The 18,225-nt window shown below is 44.6% G+C and overlaps 2 protein-coding genes across 11 annotated transcripts in view; one reads left to right on the top strand and one right to left on the bottom strand.

Moving 5' to 3' along the window:
* On the bottom strand, positions 237–12,641 carry C17H12orf65 (chromosome 17 C12orf65 homolog). 6 transcript variants are annotated; one of them, XM_018061355.1, is made up of 5 exons: positions 12,623–12,641; positions 9,580–9,629; positions 4,233–4,427; positions 2,239–2,539; positions 237–619 (listed from the first exon to the last, which is right to left on the bottom strand). In XM_018061355.1, exons 4-5 carry the CDS (start codon positions 2,518–2,520, stop codon positions 368–370), a joined length of 534 nt encoding a protein of 177 aa, XP_017916844.1. In that variant the 5' UTR covers positions 2,521–2,539; positions 4,233–4,427; positions 9,580–9,629; positions 12,623–12,641; the 3' UTR covers positions 237–367. The 6 variants fall into 6 exon arrangements, with proteins under 6 accessions (XP_017916844.1, XP_005691428.1, XP_017916843.1 ...); XM_005691371.3 differs by lacking the exon at positions 12,623–12,641 and adding an exon at positions 12,474–12,601; XM_018061354.1 differs by lacking the exon at positions 12,623–12,641 and adding an exon at positions 12,326–12,438.
* MPHOSPH9 (M-phase phosphoprotein 9) overlaps positions 12,737–18,225 on the top strand; it is a 58,728-nt gene continuing 53,239 nt past the window's right edge. For 4 of the 5 annotated variants that reach the window (XM_018061348.1, XM_018061349.1, XM_018061347.1 and 1 more), the window contains exons 1-3: positions 12,737–12,934; positions 15,686–15,948; positions 17,990–18,143. In XM_018061348.1, coding sequence (XP_017916837.1) covers positions 15,842–15,948; positions 17,990–18,143 — 261 coding nt within the window. In that variant the 5' untranslated portion in view covers positions 12,737–12,934; positions 15,686–15,841. The remainder of the gene's footprint in view (positions 12,935–15,685; positions 15,949–17,989; positions 18,144–18,225) is intronic. The other variant, XM_005691373.3, reaches the window with a different exon arrangement.

Genomic DNA, 18,225 nt, shown 5'->3' with positions numbered 1-18,225 from the left:
AGTCTGTTACTGTTTTTTTTTTCCTTTCAAAAATACTTTCACTTCTCACTTTTGATAATAAAATATGATACAGTCACACAAATGTATAGCTTAAAAAGGGACATGCTTCTACTTACCGCCCTGGTCAAGAAAGAGGACTCTGCAGCTGCCCGGGAGGCCCTCCAAGCCTCCCGTCACCATAACCTTTCCTCCCCCACAAAAGCGCCCCTGTTCCTTCTCCAGTAATGACTTCCTTGTGTTTCTTTATAGTTTTATTCTCAGAGTCTACATCTCTATTCGTGACAGTCTGTCTGCCGCTTAGAGACTTGGCTGTCTCTGGGGCCCGGCACACACACTCTCCTCTGAAAGCCGCCACCCTGGAGGCCAGTCAGCAGGTTCTTTCAGTCAGAACCTGCAGTCCTCTCTGGGCACTTTTACTGGATTCCCATTGTTCTTTCAAGAGTTTCTTTTTCTCGAGGGTTTCCTTTGCTCTTTTTTTTCTTTCTTGCTTTCTCTTCTCTGCCTCGCGTTTTTCTCTGCAAACGAGACTGTTTTCGCCTTTGTAGAAGACGTCCACTTTCTCTTGCAGGATTCTCCGAGCTAGCTTTCTGTTTTGGTCAACGGATCTGGTCTGGTGGCACTGTAAGAGATGATATTTTATAATGTGAAAGCTGGTGTGTCCTGGGCAGGACCTTGGGAATCATTAGACAACCTCATCCCTTTACAGAGGGGTCAGGCCCGCAGGGGCAAAGCCACTTGTCAGGAGTCCCAGCGGGTCAGCAGCAGGATGAAGGCCAAGCCCCTTCCTGCCTCTGCCCAGCCTGTGCCCAGTCCCACACCCCAGCTGTTACATGGCTTTCACTGTGACTATGCCAATATTTGGAGTGGTGTTTTGTTTCGAAGTAACAATAGCTTTTAAAGAAAGTCCCCAGATAATTTTGGAAATGTCAACCAGTATGTCTAAGCAAGCCCTCTTGTGTGCCCCGTTTATAAACTTCTGTTTGAAGGAGGAAAATAGCCTTTTGGCATTAGTGGTAAAGAACCTGTCTGCTAATGTAGGAGATGTAAAAGATGTGGGTTCAATGCCTGAGTTGGGAAGATCCCCTGGAGAAGGGAATGGTAACCCACTCCAGTATTCTTGGCTGGAGAATCCCATGGACAGAGGAGCCTGGTGGGCTACAGTCCATAGGGTCGCAGAGTTGGACACCACTGTAGTGACTTAGCATGCACGCATGCGCTATTAGGGTGAAAAGATAACATTTCGAGCAACTTTGGAGTGAGCTACATGAAACAGGTTAAACAAATTTAACTATGTCAGGTTTCAGAGTTTTATTTGTTGCTCATGAATAACAGTTTTTTTGAGGAGGAAATGAAAAATGATTGAGATTTTAACTAATATGCTCAGAAATATGGCAGCAAAGAACAGCTGTCAGGACCAGACTCTGGGTTTGGTCTGAGTTGACTCTGGCAGCTGGAGGAACCTCTCTGGGCCTCAGGCTCCACCTTATGAGCGTGGGCTTATAAAGATTAAGAGTTAACATGAATGTGAAGCTACTCAGAACAGAGCCGGCTGGCAACATGCTCACGTGATACATAAGTACTTGCTAACTGTAACACTGGTGTAGGAAAACCTGCCAATCCTCTCTCCACTGTGCCTCGAGGCTTGTGCTGCCTTCAGGGCCCTGGGGCCACGGGACAGACCAGTGGCCAGTGAGGCCACTACCAAACCAGGAAACAGGAGAAAGCAGTAAACCCTTTCTTAGAGTACAGCATGTGTTGACGGCTGGTGACGTTCAGATCAGTGGTTGGATTTTTGCATTCAGGAGGGTCTGCTGGCCCATTCGGCTGAGGGTTGACATCAGTTTGCCTCGTTATCTCATTCAGTCCTTTTCCAGAAGGGCAAGTGTCGCTGACATTTACCAAAGGGGGGACGGAGAGACATGGAGGGTGCAGCCATCTGAGTCATCAGCCAGGTGGCTAAGGGCTGAGCCTGCTGGCAGACAGCCTGGGCCTGCAGGCTGCTTGGGGGCCCGGAGCCCATGTCAGGGCCAGAGAGAGCCCTCTGCAGCCCAGTGGCTTGACAAGAACTGTGGGGCCTGCCAAGTTCAAGGACAGCAGCAGTAAGAGTGCAACTGCACAGGATCCTGGGAGGGGGCTCCTGGGGCCGGGCCGGGCCTGAGACCCACAGTCCCCCTACTGCTGGGGGCCACAGCTGTCACTCAGGAGAAATCAGGGGATCCCGAGACCACCTTCCTCTACCTTGACGACGATGCCCGAGGGCACGTGTCTCAGCACCACGCAGTTGCTTGTTTTGTTTGTTGCCTGGCCCCCTGGACCGTGGCCTTTCACGAACTGCTCTTCAAGCTCATGCTCGTTCAGGGAGAGCAGCTTGGGGCAGTCCTTCTTGCCGGCCGCCTGCACTGGAGTGGCCATCGTTCCTGGGGACAGGAGCGGCAGCTTCTCGCAGAGCCGGAGTCCCCAGGGCACCAGGCACACTCTGGTCAGTGGGGCAGGAAAACGGAACAGACCCAAGGTACTCATGGCGAGGGGCTCTCAGGACCTGAATCAGACAGAGAGAAGGAGAGCCCTTCAGCCTGGTCTGCTCTCAAGATTAGATGAGTAATTCTTCAGGTTCTAAGATCACCTCTTATGCACCAGTTCAAAGGATCACCACCCATCTGGCAGGCAGGGGATTTAGGAAATCCGTGCAGACAGGACACCCGGCCACACACACATACACCTCTCCCCGGCCCTGCATTGTCTATAGTGTTCTCAGCACAGCAGTACATGCCCTGCCAGCTGGTAAATATTTTCTTGTAAACGGACCAAAAATATCTTCAAAGCACCCAGAGGTGCCGTTTTCTCAGGAAGGAGAGGCTGCGAGTGTGAAATTCAAAAGCACGGGGCTGTAATTTGATGAGGAAATACTCCATAGGACACCAAGCAAGACTCAGAATCTGAGTCAAGTGACATGATTTAAGTGTGTGAGAATCTCTGAAATCAAAATGAAAAGATGACAGTATGTGATGGTCTGTTTTAGAGCTGGGCTTAAACAGTCTGATGCAGTAACTATCACTATCAATCAATGTCCTGATTGTTGTTTTTTAATGTTTCCAGTTTCATGGATTTGAATAGGAACATCTGTTCCCTCAGAAGCACTGCCAATCAAAGGATCCAACCAGCACTCATCTTTAGTGCTACCAAATCTACTGATTTTTTATTAAGGTGCTTGTTAGGTTCAAAGTAAAAGGCAAGGGCGAGGGAGGGACATGAGGTCAGAGAGAGCAAGATGTGGTCTTCACGGAGCTCACAGAATTTCTCCCAGTCAGAGAAGGTGTTCAAGAAGAACGCGAGGGCTGCTGAACGGGAGGTTTCCGTAACTACTCAAGACTAGCATACAGCTGAAGTGTCTTCGTTGACAAATGAATAGAGAATAACAGCCATGACAATGTGGTGAGTCCCACAAGCCTCTGCTGTTTTTCGAGGGAAGGCAGATCTGAAAGGCACTGTCAATTTTCAGAGGCCTACATACTCTCCGTGAACGGGGCAGGGGTGTGTGTCACAACCTTGGCCCATTTTCTCATCTGAAAAATGCAGGAGAATAAGCCCTCTTCATTGGGGCTGCCCCGGAGGCTCAGCGGTAAAGAATCTGCTTGCAAGGCAGGAGCCGCAGGTTCTATCCCTGGGTAGGGACGATCCCCTGGAGGAGGGCATGACAACCCACTCCAGTATTCTTGCCTGGAGAATCCCATGGACAGAGGAGCCTGGTGGGCTACGGTCCATAGGGTTGCAGGGTCCAACATGACTGAAGCAACCTGGCATGCATGCAAGCCCTCTCCATGCAACCCACACAGGTTTTGAGTGAAATCAGAGAAACAGTAGTATTCTGGAAAGGGCTTTGTTGATAATCCTGAAGGTATGAGACTGGTTTTTAGCAAAATCACCCAGGTGGATTTGGGGAAGTACAAATGTGCCCCTCACTTAAATACTTCTTGATTGAGGATTCTGTAGACACTGAAGAGATGTAGAGTTGTTTTTTAAAATCGTAGTTGCTTTATGTATTCCTCTAACAACTGCTTCTTGCGAGGCTCTAGACAGCTTCTTTCACCACTTGAAACGTTGTACATTCTAGCTCATGGCAACTGGTCTCTAGCACAGGTAGGAACTGGAGTTTACCTAAACTAACTTCTTCAGCCGAAAGTACTTAACGTCCACCAAGTTATTTTTCACTAGGTTTCTCTTGGCTCATTTACCTTTCAGCCACCAGAAGTTCTGATGGTGACGTCCACTGGGCCCCACATGATCTCTAGGTGGCCTTATGGCAGAAACATGCTAGTATGCGTGGCTTCCTTGCAAATATGTGCATTTTCTGAAATCCAAGTGCCTGTCTTAGTTATCAGTACAGATGACATGGGTTGTTTCCAGAATGAATACAGTATTCTTCATCTCTATGGAAAATAAATGAAATGAAATGTACTTTTCAGTCTTTAGGCCAGTGCTAGTTTTCAATCTTGTAACTGACACTATGGTGTAAACCAATGGTCCACAACCTTTTTTGGCAGACAGTTGTCTTCGTGGAAGACAATTATTCTATGGACCACAGGGGTGGGGAATGGTTTCAGGATGGTTCAAGTGCATTACATTTATCGTGCATTTTATTTCTATTATTACATCAGCTCCACCTCAAATCATCAGGCCTTAGCTTCTGGAGGTTGGGGCGTGCGGGTGTGCTCAGTCGTTTGTCATGTTTGACTCTTTGTGACCCTAAAGGCTGTAGTGGGCCAGGCTCCTCCGTCCATGTGATTCTCAGGCAAGAATACTGGAGTGGGTTGCCATGCCCTCCTCCAGGGGATCTTCCCAACCCGGATCCAACCCGTATCTCCTGTGGCTCCTGCAGTGCAGGCGGATTCTTTACCGCTGAGCCCCTGGGAAGCCCCTGGGAGGTTGGGAACCTCTGGTCTAAACTCATATCTTCTTTGTGAAAAGTACAACATTTCGTCAGTCCCAGTGGGTGATAATTAAGGAGGTGTTGGTTCATAAGATGCTCCGTGGCTACCAGGGGAGGTATTCTGAAACAAGAGTATGCCAGTGAAAGTGGTGCTTTAAAAATGGGTTCTGTTTATTGTGTGAAATATGTCAGAAGCATCCTCAGGAAAAAATGAACGACAAAGCCTTTCTCTACCGTCTCTACAACAAAGAATCCACTCCCCTATAAATGACTGAGTGAGACCAAGTCGATGTCCACAATTTCCTTCCCCTTATTTCTGCTTTCAGTCTACAGAACAGAATTCCTTTGTGTATTAGTGTCTGGTCCCTGGAATCGGTTCATGGAACAGGAGCCCAGTGCCTCTCCTGGGGCTGCCCTTTCGTTAGGCAATCTGACCAGGCAGGATGGCGGTAGAATATAGTGTGGCCACAAAGAAAAGGAGAGAGGTCTGAGACAGGGCGAAACTCCCAGACAAAGGGTGGAGAGGAGGAGAGCACTTTTATCAGCTGCTTTGTCGCCAGCCCGATGTGCTTCAAGTCTACCTTTCTGTCCTAGTTCAGAGCTGACACACACAGGAAGGTCTCCCACAGGACTGGAGTTCACGAAGGTCCCCAGTGTTCAGTTACTGGCTGCTTTGTCTAACGGCTAATTCCAGCGGCCAATCAGATGATTCCAAATACTTTGAGTATCTCCTGGAGCTCTGGCTGGACTCCAAAAATGGCTAAAAATGACAAACACACCCGTGGCTCCACTTCCCCCAAGCTCAGAGAAGAATACAGATTGGATTTCAGTTTTTGTGATACCCACAGAGCAACCCAAAGTCTTTGGGGAACAATAAAAGCAGCTCAAATTAGAGCTCATCGTGACATTAAAAAAAAAAGAGAAATGGTAACAAGCAGTGTAAGGGGAAACCGGCAGTCGATACAGCAAGCCGGGATTCCTTCCTGTTGGTGTGAGCCTCAGGCCTGGGTGGGGTCTCCACCCTGACTCCCCTCCGCTCTGCTTTTCCTTGGAGGGCGGCTTCTGCGCTAGACAGCTGACTGCAATTTAGGTTAAAGCCGCGCTCTCTCACTTGGTCAAGCTGGAGATAAGAGGGCGGATGCCTTTACAACAGGGAACATTAATTTGCTCCATGAATATTTTCAGCATCTACTATATGCCTCAATGAGTCTGAGACTGCAGCATAAAACAGAAATGGAGACATCTGTAAGTAAGGTATGTGCCAGAGCCTAACATGGACAAGACGCCAGAGAGCAGTGGTTCTCACACTTCACTGTGCCCCCAAGTCACTCGGAAGGCTGGTTACCAGGACTTCAAAGCTGCATCCTATTAGGTGCCTTTGTTTCTGATAGGAGCCAGCAGGGTCCCTCCTCTGGCTTACACGATCAGCCCAAACCAAGACAGACACCTAGCTCAGGGGTGGCATGCTCTGCTCTAGAACGTGGCCTGTGACTGGAGCACACACAGATTTTAAACAAGGGGCAGCGAGGTGAGGCTTGTTTCACCAGTGGCTCAAAAGCTCTGGAGAGTGGTAAGGGGAGGCTACTGCCTGTGCGTCTTAGACACAGAGAGGGTATTGAATCTGGAAGCCTCAGGGTTAACTCTGGACCCACCTTCTGGATGCCATTTGCCTACCATTCACTGATGATGTTTTAGAAAGGTAGAGTACTAGTTTCTCTTAGACACAACTTCTTAGTGTATCAACCTTGAGGGAATCATCCAACCTAAGCAAAGGAACAGGTATGGAGATTCACTGAAATGGGGTGCTTTAGCAAAGATGGGGCTTCTCAGGTAGCTCAGTGGTAAAGTATCGGCCTGCCAAACAGGAGATGCAGGTTCGATCCCTGGGTCAGGAAGATCCTCTGGAGAAGAAAATGGCAACTGACTCCAGTATTCTTGCCATGGAGAATCTCATGAACAGAGGAGCCTGGAGGGCTACAGTCCATGGGGTTGCAAAGAGTCGGACACGACTGAGCGACTAAACGACAACAATAATAGGAAAGGTGATAGTTAACGTTTTCATGGCTCTAACCTTCATGCACAGACAAATCCCTTAGGGATCCTGTTAAACAGGATGCAGCTCATTAGGTCTGGGGTGGGGCTTGAGACCCTGCCTTTCTAACCAGCTCTCAGGTAAGGTGGCTGCTGCCTGCAGTCCTGGCTCTTAGGATTATATGACTGCTGGATAAGAGTCTTAGGATCGTGTTGACAATGATGGAGGTGGAGAAGGTGGAAAGGGAAGGAACAGGCAAGAGAGGAAAGACATTTGGAGAAAAGAATGAAATGAATGTCAAGCTGAGCAAAAAGAGCAGGTGAAATGGTCACGAGGGGATTGAGAAACTGGGTCATCTGAAAAAAAGAACACCAAAAATGTTGCTTCTATTGCATTAATGTTCTAGAACAGCAATGTCTAATAGAAATACAGTGCAAGCCACGTGTGAAATTCCAAATTTTCTAAGCCACACTAAAAAGAGTAAATAGCAACTGATGAAGTAAATTTCAATATACTTTACTTAATCCAATACATCCCAAATATACTTAGGTCAACATGTGATCACTATAAAAATTATTGAGATTTCCTTTTTATATGAGGTCTGCACAATCTGAGGTGTGGCCACGCTTATAGCACATGTCGGCCTGGACTAGCCATGAGTGCTCATGGCTACTGTAATGGCTAAGGGAGCTCTGGAGTCTCGCAGTCAGAGTGTGGTCCACAGAGCAGCAGCGCACCGAGAGCTTGTTGGGTGTGAAGAATCTCAGGTCCCACCCCAGGCCTTCTACATGAGAACCTGCATTTTCATAAGATCCTCAAGTGATTCAGCAGCACATTCAAGTTTGAGAAGCAAAGGACACAGGAATTAGCTAAGTTCTTCCAGCTGCTTTTCAGAGCTTGTTGTCTTTTATGTTGAGATTTCAGAAGTTGAGGCCAGAATGCAGCAGGGCTGTTTACCTGCTTAGTCATGGTCTTGTTTCCCCTTCCTGAAGGAGATAAACTAGATTTCAAAAACAATGATCTTATCAACGGTGAAGGACCCAATTCAGTGAGCTTTTAAAAAGACAAAATGGCCAGCTGATGGCACCAGAAGCTAAGAGAGGATTTTCTGAGAAATGCTTAATAATAATCATCTATATTTTAAAAGTGTGTTTGGGGGACTTCCCTGGTGGTCGTGGTTAAGAATCCACCTTGCAATGCAGGAGACATGGGCTCGATCCCTGGTCTGGGAACTAAGATCCCACCTGCATGAAGCAACTAAGCCCGCGCCACAACTAGAGGGTCTGTGTGATGCAGAAAAAGATTCTGTATGACTCAAGGAAGATCCTGTGTGCTGAAACTAAGATAAAACCTGACACTGCCAATACATAAGTAAATACATTTGAAAAAACTCATAAAAGTGTGTTTTGGTGTTCCCTGCAGAATGGGAGTAAAGAGAAAGCACCCTTTCTTTCCCTTTCACATCCAGCTCAAGCTTTTGTTCTGGTTACCTGAAATCCTCATGAAGAAGTGAAGTGAAAGTCGCTCAGTCATGTCCAACTCTTTGCAACCCAATCGATTGGAGCATGGGATTCTCCAGGCAAGAATACTGGAGTGGGTTGCCATGCCCTTCTCCAGGGGATCTTCCCCACCCAGGGATCAAACCCAGGTCTCCAGCATCACAGGCAGATTCTTTACAGTTTGAGCTACCCGGGAAACCCAAATCCTCATGAGGGCTAGAACACATCCCCAAACAGAACCCCAGGGAACTGTAGCTCAGGCTTGACACAGACCCTTGTCATTTCCTAGGCTAGGGGTTCTCCACTGAAGAGAAAGCACCGTCCAGCCACAGTAAGTGTTTCCAGAGAACTATTTCTCAAAAAAAAGAAAAAAAAAAAAGCACAATGGACTGAGCAGGAAAGTATAACAGAGCTGTCAAAAGGACAGAGCTGACGACAGAGGACAAGAGAATAAGGAGTCCACTCCCGAGTTTGGTTTAGATTCAACAGGCTTACTGCCGCCCAGTCCAAGAGACAACTAATAAAGCAGATAAGGAGAAAAGCTTTCAATTCATACAATACCAGCAGCCTGTGCAGTGATTTTTTTAAACAGAAAACGTTGAATCCACAATTACACTTGTCCTATTTGGGTGCATCACTGTGATTTTCTTCTATTTATGACACCTAACAGGAACTCTGTTATTTATCAACTATGCTATTAAAATAAGACAGACACATAAAAAAGCAGCAATGATTACACTCCACACTTTTCTCTAAAAGTCGCAAAGACTCTATTAATGATGCATTGTATTTGTTTAGGATGTCTGTTTTCAAACCACATTCAAATACATTATTGTATTTCATACAAATAAAAGACGAGATGCATACTATGTAGAATAGTTCAGGAAGACTTATTTTGGAAGAACATTCCATTTTCTTAAACTAAATTTGTCCTTCCCATCCCTTGTTTCTTAGCCTTTTATAACATCTCCAGATTTGTTCTTCCCCCAGCTCCTTAAAGAATATGAGCTCATTTTCAATTTTCTCTTGACCCTTTCTCTCGATTTTTCGTCCCTGACAGGCCATACTGCTCTATAGTCAGTATGACCTGAGTCAGTGTCTCAATGCCATGATTTACTCACCGTGCAGCTCTGGCCATGTTTCCAAATCTGTAAAATGGAGGTTATACCACCTAGGAAGAGAAAAAAAAAAATTGCACAGGTCGCTACAGATTTAAAGCACTTAGTGGTGCTCCAAAGCACACAAAGCTCAGCAACCTCTGGCTGACAAAACACAAGCCCAGTCTGCAAACAGATTATTTCATGGACTCATGTTTTAAAAGCTCAGAGAAAAGATATCTAGAACATGACCTGCAAACTATTTTACTTGGTATGGTCCAATTTAAGAAATACTTGGGGACCATGCGATCACCAAAGACTCGCTGTTTGGTGAGGTCATAATTGTGGTCTATGAAATCAAGTGCCAGAGAGGTAATTATGATGCTGAGAATATAGCTTGACTTCCCAGCTGGTTTCAAATTGAAAGATAAAAACTACCTTCATCAAAGCAAGTCCTGCTTTAAACATACAGATCTTTAGGAATTATCTGATACAGTAAGAAAAATTATGAGGGGTAGGAAAGGTAAAAAAAAATGTAACCTGATATTAAATACAACATATTTAAATGTATACCTCATCATTCATTTTCATGTTCCATTCATTTTCATAGTCCAATTTAGTTTTAGAGTTCCTCATTTTTCCTGTGGGGGCCAGCCCGCCCCCAACCCCCATCAATGACAAGCTGTTTGGATGTAAGAATTACTGACACCAAGTTAACACCCTGGTTAACAGACATTAAATGTCTCAAGCCGCTAACAGCCAGTATTACTGAATAGCCTAATCTTATCCGAATCAAGGAGCTCCACTCAAAATTGTCATTTGAAGCCTTCATGGCAAAAGAGGAATACTTCAGCAATGCATGCTCAGTCGTTCCGTTGTGTCTGACTCTTTGTGACCCCATGGACTGTAGCCCACCAGGCTTCTCTGTCCATGGGATTATCCCAGCAAGAATACTGGAGTGGGTTGCCATTTCCTCTTCCAGGGGATCTTCCCAACCCAAGGATTGAACCCACATTTCCTGTGGCTCCTGCATAGGCAGGAGGATTCTTTACCGCTGAGCTACCTGGGAAGCCCCACTTGGGCAATATGATGTTATAATAAAGTCATATGGTAATCACACTCTTATAAAGCCATAAAATATTATGTATAAGCTTGCACATCAGTAATGCAAAATCTCCAGTATGAGAAGAGGGAGGTTAAATTAGATGAATAGTTACTGGGCTTCCCTGGTGTCTCAGATGGTAAAGAATCCGCCTGCGATGCAGGAGACCTGGGTTCTGTTCCTGGGTTGGGAAGATCCCCTGGAGGAGGGCATGGCAACCCACTCCAGGATTCTTACCTGGAGAATCCCCAGGGACAGAGGAGCCTAGCGGGCTACAGTCTATGGGATCGAAAAGAGTTGGACACGACTGAGTCACTAAGCATAGCACACACAGCACATACTTGTATTTCTAAAGCCTTCTCTTCCCTAGTTATTTTCATAAAGCTGCTTTTTAGTCCAATTAGTCAAAAGCAATTTCCACTCTGAATTTGTAAACATTTAGACCCCTTCAAAGAGCTTAAATTAAGAAATAAGGTGTGAGTACCTTTAGCAAAATATTTCATATCAGTTAGTTAACAAGATAACTTGATTAATCAGAATACTAGCTCCTGAACATGTTGGCTTATTAATTAGTAACAGATTAATAGGTTCTTTGAAAGTTACCTAAAATCACACTGCCAAAAAAAGAAATGCACTGAAACTAAACAAAATCCATCTGATTCTGTATCGAAAAGCCATGCTCTCCTGCCTAGTGCATGATTAGGAACTAATACCCAGTACTCCCAATGTTGGGGTTAACATTTTTCTTGAAGGAAACACACCTCCCTCTGCCTGGAGCTGTCCCAGGAATCCACTCTCCCATTCTTGTGTGAGTGCAAGATTCTACAGTATCTCAATTATAGATTTTTAACCAACTGAAATTAGTGGTAAAACTGCTTTTTGTTTTTTTTTTATGGACTTGAAATAGACATTGAAAATATAGACATTGAAAATAGAGCCCTGTGCTTAAAAGTAATTTGATTTAGTGTAAGTATTAAACACAGCACTGATTGGTGGATTAACACAGTTGGGAGGAGGATTTGATTTATTTACGTTTGAGATCTTCCATACACGGATAAGATTTTGGAGAGAATGAATTTTTACTGTTGAGACAAAATTGTTAGGTGTTTTTACAAGGCTCTGATCAGATGAAACGCCTCTTGGCACACTTGTTATTCCAAAGGCAAATAACATCTGCTCCTGGCTTCTGCATCCTGCATCCTTCTGCCTGCATCCTGGCTTCTCAGGCACACCTAAGGACAGGGCTAGCGATGTGCCTTTACTGGGGGTTCAGGACACGTAGAGGTAAATCTAAGAGCTGGAAGTAAAGTACTTTCGTCTGAAAAACGCAGACTGAACAGTGCGTATTAGATGGGCTGGTGGGCCCACGGGAAGGGACGTGGGTTCTCTGTGGCCCTTCGAAAGGCTTGGCAGGAGCAAAACCCTCACAATGCCTAAAACAGGCCCAGCTGCATGATCACAGCTACCCAAGGCTCTGCCGAACAAGTAAATGAGCATCAATCCATTTGCCCTCCGGCTTCGGTAGAACTGTTTTCTCCATAACGGTGGGCTCTCGTCCTCGCCTGCCCCCCAAGTCCGTTAAGAGCCCAGTGCTGATCCCCCACCAGCCTAAAGTAAATCAGATCCAGGGACAATTTAGTTCAGGTGTCGGGGCCGGCTTCATCTCACCGCCAGTGGGGCCTCCAGGTCAATGGGCGGCGCGACTCAGGTTCGCAAAACAGGGAAATTCAGGGATTCCAGCTCCCAGTCCTTTCTCCAGAGCCCCTGATGATCGTGGGCAACGATGTGGATGCCGAGCTTCTCCACAGACGCTTACCTGACCTCAGGAAAGGCCTTCCGCCCCCAAAGTTCTGGAGGAACCGTAATCACCTCAGGAGCGGGATCTCTAACTCGCTTCCGGGTCTGCGCACGCGCGGCTCTCCAGCCGCAGCTGCCCTCAGGCCTGAGAGCCAGCCCCCGTCTTACCTATTGCGCATGCGGGAAGCTAAGTAGTCTTTCCCGCGTAGCTGCCGTAGGTTCCCAGAGAGCCAATCAGAGGAGAGGACTTGACAGCAGCCCCGCCCCTCTCGTTTCCCCGGCGGCTGACCCCCTTCTCTGGTGGTAGCTGGGGGACAGGAAGGGGGAAGCCGAAGCGCGCGCCGCTGCACGGCCGTCTCCGCCCCGTTCCAAGTAACCAATCGTGACCAAGACGCCGGGCGCGCGCACGCTCCCTCGAGTTTAACGGTCGCGAGAGGCCGAGCGTCCGACCCTGACATCGGCAGTGGGAGCGGCGGCCAGGTAAGTGGCCGCCGGCCTGCGGGGAGCTGCCAGTCGCAAGGGACAGGGGACGCGACGTCGAGGACACCGAGCCAGCGGACCCCTCAGTGTGCTGATGGGTTAGGGCGGGGGAAGACAACAGTCAGGCGACACCACCCCGCCGGAGCCCGCGGGCGTGTGGGGGCTTTCTCCCGGTCCGTACGCCTTTTCTAGACTCTGTGCCCTTGAGTGACACCCGCGCGGCCCAATCGCTGAGCGCCTCTTTCCCAGGGGCGGGGGGCTTGAGGGATTTGGCTTTTCTTTTTTTTTTTTTGACCAGGTTCCTGGGCTTCCTTTGAGAATCAGTAATGTAGTTGTCGCACCGACAGTTTTAACTCCGGCCTCCCTGCTGGCTACAATTTAGGCGAGAACCAGCAGCGGCGGTCTGGCTGTCAGCGCGAAAATGTCAGAATCTGGCCTCAAAACCTGAAATCATCCCTTCTTTCCCCTTCTCGGGTTCCCAACAAAGCAGAACGCCTAGTTAACTTTCATATTCTCAGCAGACCCGGTATCAATCGTTCCCTTTCCCCCTAACTCCCTTTTTCCCTTTTGGAACTGGGAGCATCCAAAGCGTCATATTTTGTTTGTGGGAGATACAAAAACGTCTCTGTTCTTATATCCGTCTCCATCAGGTTCTTAAAATTCTGCATTGTATATCTTTTTAAAAAAACTCATCCCCCGCCCTCCTCCCCGCATCCCTGTCCCCACCCCCACGCTCTGCTGGGGAGGCATTATCACATTTCAAGATTCATCTGGGTCTACTGGGTCCGGATTAACTCAACGGGGGAAATAATAGATGGGATTGCATGCAGATCCATGTCCCCAGAGAGCTTGCGTTTTCCTGGTGGAAGAGCAAGGTGATTTGAATTCAGGTATTTTCGTTGCCAGATGGAAGGTGCGGCCCCTGAGTTTGTCAGTACCCTTTGTCGTTGGTGATGGGCTGAGTCATTGGGGAGAAATCTATTTAGCTAGGTCGGGTTACCCTTGGCCTTCACACCTGTCCCTGAAGGAAACGGTTCCTTTGTGAGCTGATGCTTTCTTTCAACGTTGTGCTTTGTAAAACCAGGCTGTAGAAAGTGGGAACATAGAGGAACCAGAATTATTTTCCTCTATTGCGTCCCCTAAAGCTTCCATCTTGTCAGCAGCATAGGTTTTCTTTTATTCTTTTTTCCCCCTGTTATTCCTTGGCTTGTTTTTTTGTTTTTCTTTAAGTACATGAATTCCTTAAAAAGGAGGCAATTGACTTGTTATAGCCAGTTTACCTCTGTACATCTAGCTTCAGTTAAATTTTAGCAGACCTGGCAAATAGTTTATTTTTTCAGAAGTAATTAAAAGTACTCTGTGTATATAGTATATAGTGCAAAATGCATTCCTTCCACCCCCACCTTCAGTGGGGAAACAAGCATTGTTAACAGTTTAACTGGTTGTTTTCAATACCAAGTTAAATAGTAAGTAGTTCCCATTCATCTATTTATGGTGTAAATCAACAAGCATGCTTGATAGAATGTATTAAAGGAATGAACAAGGCAAGTAAGTTTTCCAATTATTACACAGAATTGTGTCTGGAACCTTGCTTATTAAGCACCTAAAGTTTTGAAATGTTACCTGAAAGAATACTAGTTCAGTTCAGTCGCTCAGTCGTGTACGACTCTCTTCGACCCCATGGACTGCACCACGCCAGTCTTCCCTGTCCATCACCAGTTCCCGGAGCTTACTCAAACTCATGTCCATCGAGTCAGTGATGCCATCCAACCGTCTCATCCTCTGTTGTCCCCTTCTCCTGCCTTCAACTACTACTGCTACTTCCGTAAATCACTGTTATTGTAGATTTTTTATTGAGATACAAGTCACCATAAAATTTATCCTTTTAAAGTGTACAATTCGGTGATTTTTTTAGTAGAGTCACAGGGTTGTGCATTCATCACCACTGTCTAATTCTAGAACTTTTCATCTCCCCAGAAAGATGCCCTGTGCCCATTTTGGTCACTCTCATTCTCTCCTCCCAGCTTCTGGCAACCATTTGTCTCCTTTCTTTCTCTATAGATTTGCCTACTCTAGATACTTTGTATAAATGGGAACATATAATAAGGTCTTTTGTTGGGCTTCTTTTACTTTGTGTGTGTGTTTTTTTTTTTTTGGCTGCACCTTGTGCTGCTTGCAGCGTCTTAGTTCCTCCACCAGGGATTGAACCTGGGCCCATGGCAGTGACAGGCCTGAGCCCTAACCCCTGAACTGCCGGATAATTCCCTTTAGCATAATGTTTTAAATGTTTATCCACAGTGTAGCATAATTCCACACTTTATTTTCTATGACTGAGAAATATTATATGGATTGTTGTTGTTCAGTCACTAAGCCTTGTCTGACTCTTTGTGACCTGGTGGACTGCAGCATGCCAGGCTTTTCTGTCCTCCATTATCTCTTGGAGTTTGTTCAGATTCATGTCCATTGAGTCAGTGATGCTGTCTAACCATTTCATCCTCTTGCCGCCCCCTTCTCATTTTGCTTTCAGTCTTTCCCAGCATCAGGGTCTTTTCCAGTGAATCAGCTCTTCACGTCATATGGACACACCACATTTATTTATCCAACAGTAGATGGACATTTGAGTTGTTTCTGAATATTGGCTTTTATGAAAAGTGTTGCTATCCTTAATGTAGATTTCTATAAAAGAATCAAGGTTTCTAAAGTTTTGACAAAGTTTTTTGTAATAGTATTTTGTTCCTCATTCATTTTCAGACTCTCCTGGGACCTTTGGATATTTCACTTCTGAATGTCAGCAACTGAAAATGCCTGTAGACGATGAAGCGTCTGAAGATGACTCAGATTCAGTTTCTTCAAACAGTGCAAGAACCTGAATTTTCAAATGAGAGCCTGTAGCAATTTCTGTACACTATGGAAGATTTTGACTTGGGGAAACCCTCACAGAAAGCTTCATCTTCTATAGAATCTGATATAAAAAATTCTCCTCATTCTCTTGGACTGAACTTAAATACTAATAGGTAAGAATGGGAATAGATTTTTTAATGTAATGACAAATAAAAATAACTTTATTTGCATAATTTATCAGTTTATCCAAATAGTGTCATACTTACTGTTTGCATTTTTAAAACCCCAAAACTGAGATCAGGAACCATTCAAGGACAATTGTTTAAGAATAATATCAGTACTTTCATGTTCTTCACTTCTTCCAGAGATACTCTTTTATATGGGGAGCGCTGTGAAAAAGAACTTGTTTTGCTAAATGCAGTTCTCTTTACTTTTTTTTTTTTGGTAAATTACAAGCATATCTTTAAAATTTAATTGCCTAAATATTGCTTCTCCATTTTGAAATTAAGAGGAAAAATAATGTTTCATGTTGCAGAAATACCTCACCAATCTTGAAAGTAGCAATTTCAAGATTGAAAAAAAATTGAATACTAGGAAGTTAGCAAAAAAGCAGGCTGAGTTGACAAAATAGATGCTATCAAACGATGCATTTTATGCATTTTCTTTTTAAATTATCCCACGTTTGGTTTGTTTGAATCAGGGCCTGTTTACTCTCATTTTATACATAGTCAGACAAGTTGATTATTTGGTTTCTAAACTTCTTGTTGTTATTCAGTCATTAAGTCATGTCCAGTTCTTTGAGACCCCATGAACCACAGCATGCCAGCTTCAAAAATTTGCATTAGCTTACAAACAGCAGAGGCAGAGGCCATTTATCACCTATAAAAAGCAAGTACAGTAAAGCAGAAACATAGCAGTCTGGCGCCTACTGTAAAGGAGCAAACTTGCACACAGTAATAGATCTTGAAGAAATTGTGTATTTTAAATAAATCCCTTAAAAGACTTGTTTATTCTTTGCCCTCCTCAGGAGGAATTTAAGGCAGATTACAAGAAAATATAAAATGAGAAAGCATAAAGTAGGGTAGAAAGGGAGGAAAAAAAAAAAAAAGCATGGGATATGGTCCAGAAACACTTGCCATCGTAATCTGTACCTACTTCCTGAATGCTGGCCACGCTTTTTGTTTCCTGTGTCATCATTTGGCAGCCCTTTTGAAATCCACTTCTAGAAGAAACCCTTTTTAGAACACAGTGTTTGATTTGCCTGGAGGAACTTAAATGTGCCTTTCTAATGAAAATTATGTCACTGAACTGTCTCCCTTTTATTGTGACTGGCAGTTAAATTGGCCAAATTTAAACTTGATTATTATACAACTGTAATTGTGTATTTAAACCCTTAATGGATACCATATTATGTTCTTTCCCTTGAATTTTTATTAGTATTTTTCTGATCCTAACTCTTTATTATATTACTGTTATTTTCATTAGTGTCCTCTTTTTCACAAATTGTTTGTAAAACAAAGCAGAGTATCAATAAATAAAAGAAAAATGACCTTTCAGTGGTTGGAATTTAAATAAATTTTAATGTCCCTAATTATCCCTTTTGTTTTTATAAAGCAAATCTGAAATAAACTCCTCTCAGATTTGGAAAAGCAGTCCTCCTGGGAAAAATTAGTGCTATTTTGTACATTGAATAGGCTAAATAAATCCTGAATATCTGCTACTAATTTGCTTGGCACTGCTTTTATTCAAAGACAGTGCAAAGATAAGCACGAGCTTATCATGCCAAATTAGGGGGATCCAGTTAACAAGACATGACTGTAATTCTGGGCAATGGAGAAAGGATCTCCATTACAATAAAGGACTGCTCTTAAAGTGGAGTGAAATACTCCTCTGGAATAATTTAGATCGGAGTCGCTGAGAATTTTCCTTATTGTTTAGCATACACTTTTATCTTCTGCTCTATTTTGGAGTATTCTCTCCCTTCTGAAGTTCTTTCTGTTTTGTTCTTAAAAATATAATTAAGCGCTATCTGTCTTTTCACTGCTATTTTCCTTTCATGGACAAACTTGTGATCAGATTTTCAGCAAATGAGGTGCTCTTAAGTAGGATTAAGTATCAGTAGTTTTGTACTGTTCTGCTAAATCTTGAACTGCTGAATTATTCAACACTTTGGTAGAATGAAGAAAACCATGTGAATTATTTATGTTTCAACAGAAGTAGTCCCCACCTTAGTACAAATGGGGTATCCTCTTTCTCAGGGAAGACCAGACCATCTGTAATTCAAGGTACAGTTGAAGTCCTCACCTCTTTAATGCAAGAGCTACAAAACAGTGGAAAGACTGATTCGGAACTTTGGAAAAACTGTGAGGTATCTAGTTTTGTTTTATTTTTAGAATTAAAACAATTTCTGTTTATGAATATGCCTCTACTAAACTCTAAATTATTAGCAA

This window comes from Capra hircus, chromosome 17 (assembly GCF_001704415.2).
Source record: "Capra hircus breed San Clemente chromosome 17, ASM170441v1, whole genome shotgun sequence".
In the NCBI taxonomy this organism is placed as follows: domain Eukaryota; kingdom Metazoa; phylum Chordata; class Mammalia; order Artiodactyla; family Bovidae; genus Capra; species Capra hircus.
Note: the sequence above shows the minus strand (reverse complement) of the source record. Positions and strands in the feature narration are given on the sequence as shown.

What these genes read in the sequence shown, in the direction of transcription:
- C17H12orf65 (XM_018061355.1), bottom strand. Translation starts at nt 2,520, where the DNA reads ATGAGTACCTTGGGTCTGTTCCGTTTTCCTGCCCCACTGACCAGAGTG. An exon ending in CCTCGGGCATCGTCGTCAAG is followed by an intron (nt 620 to 2,238) that starts GTAGAGGAAGGT and finishes CATCTCTTACAG; the next exon opens with TGCCACCAGACCAGATCCGT.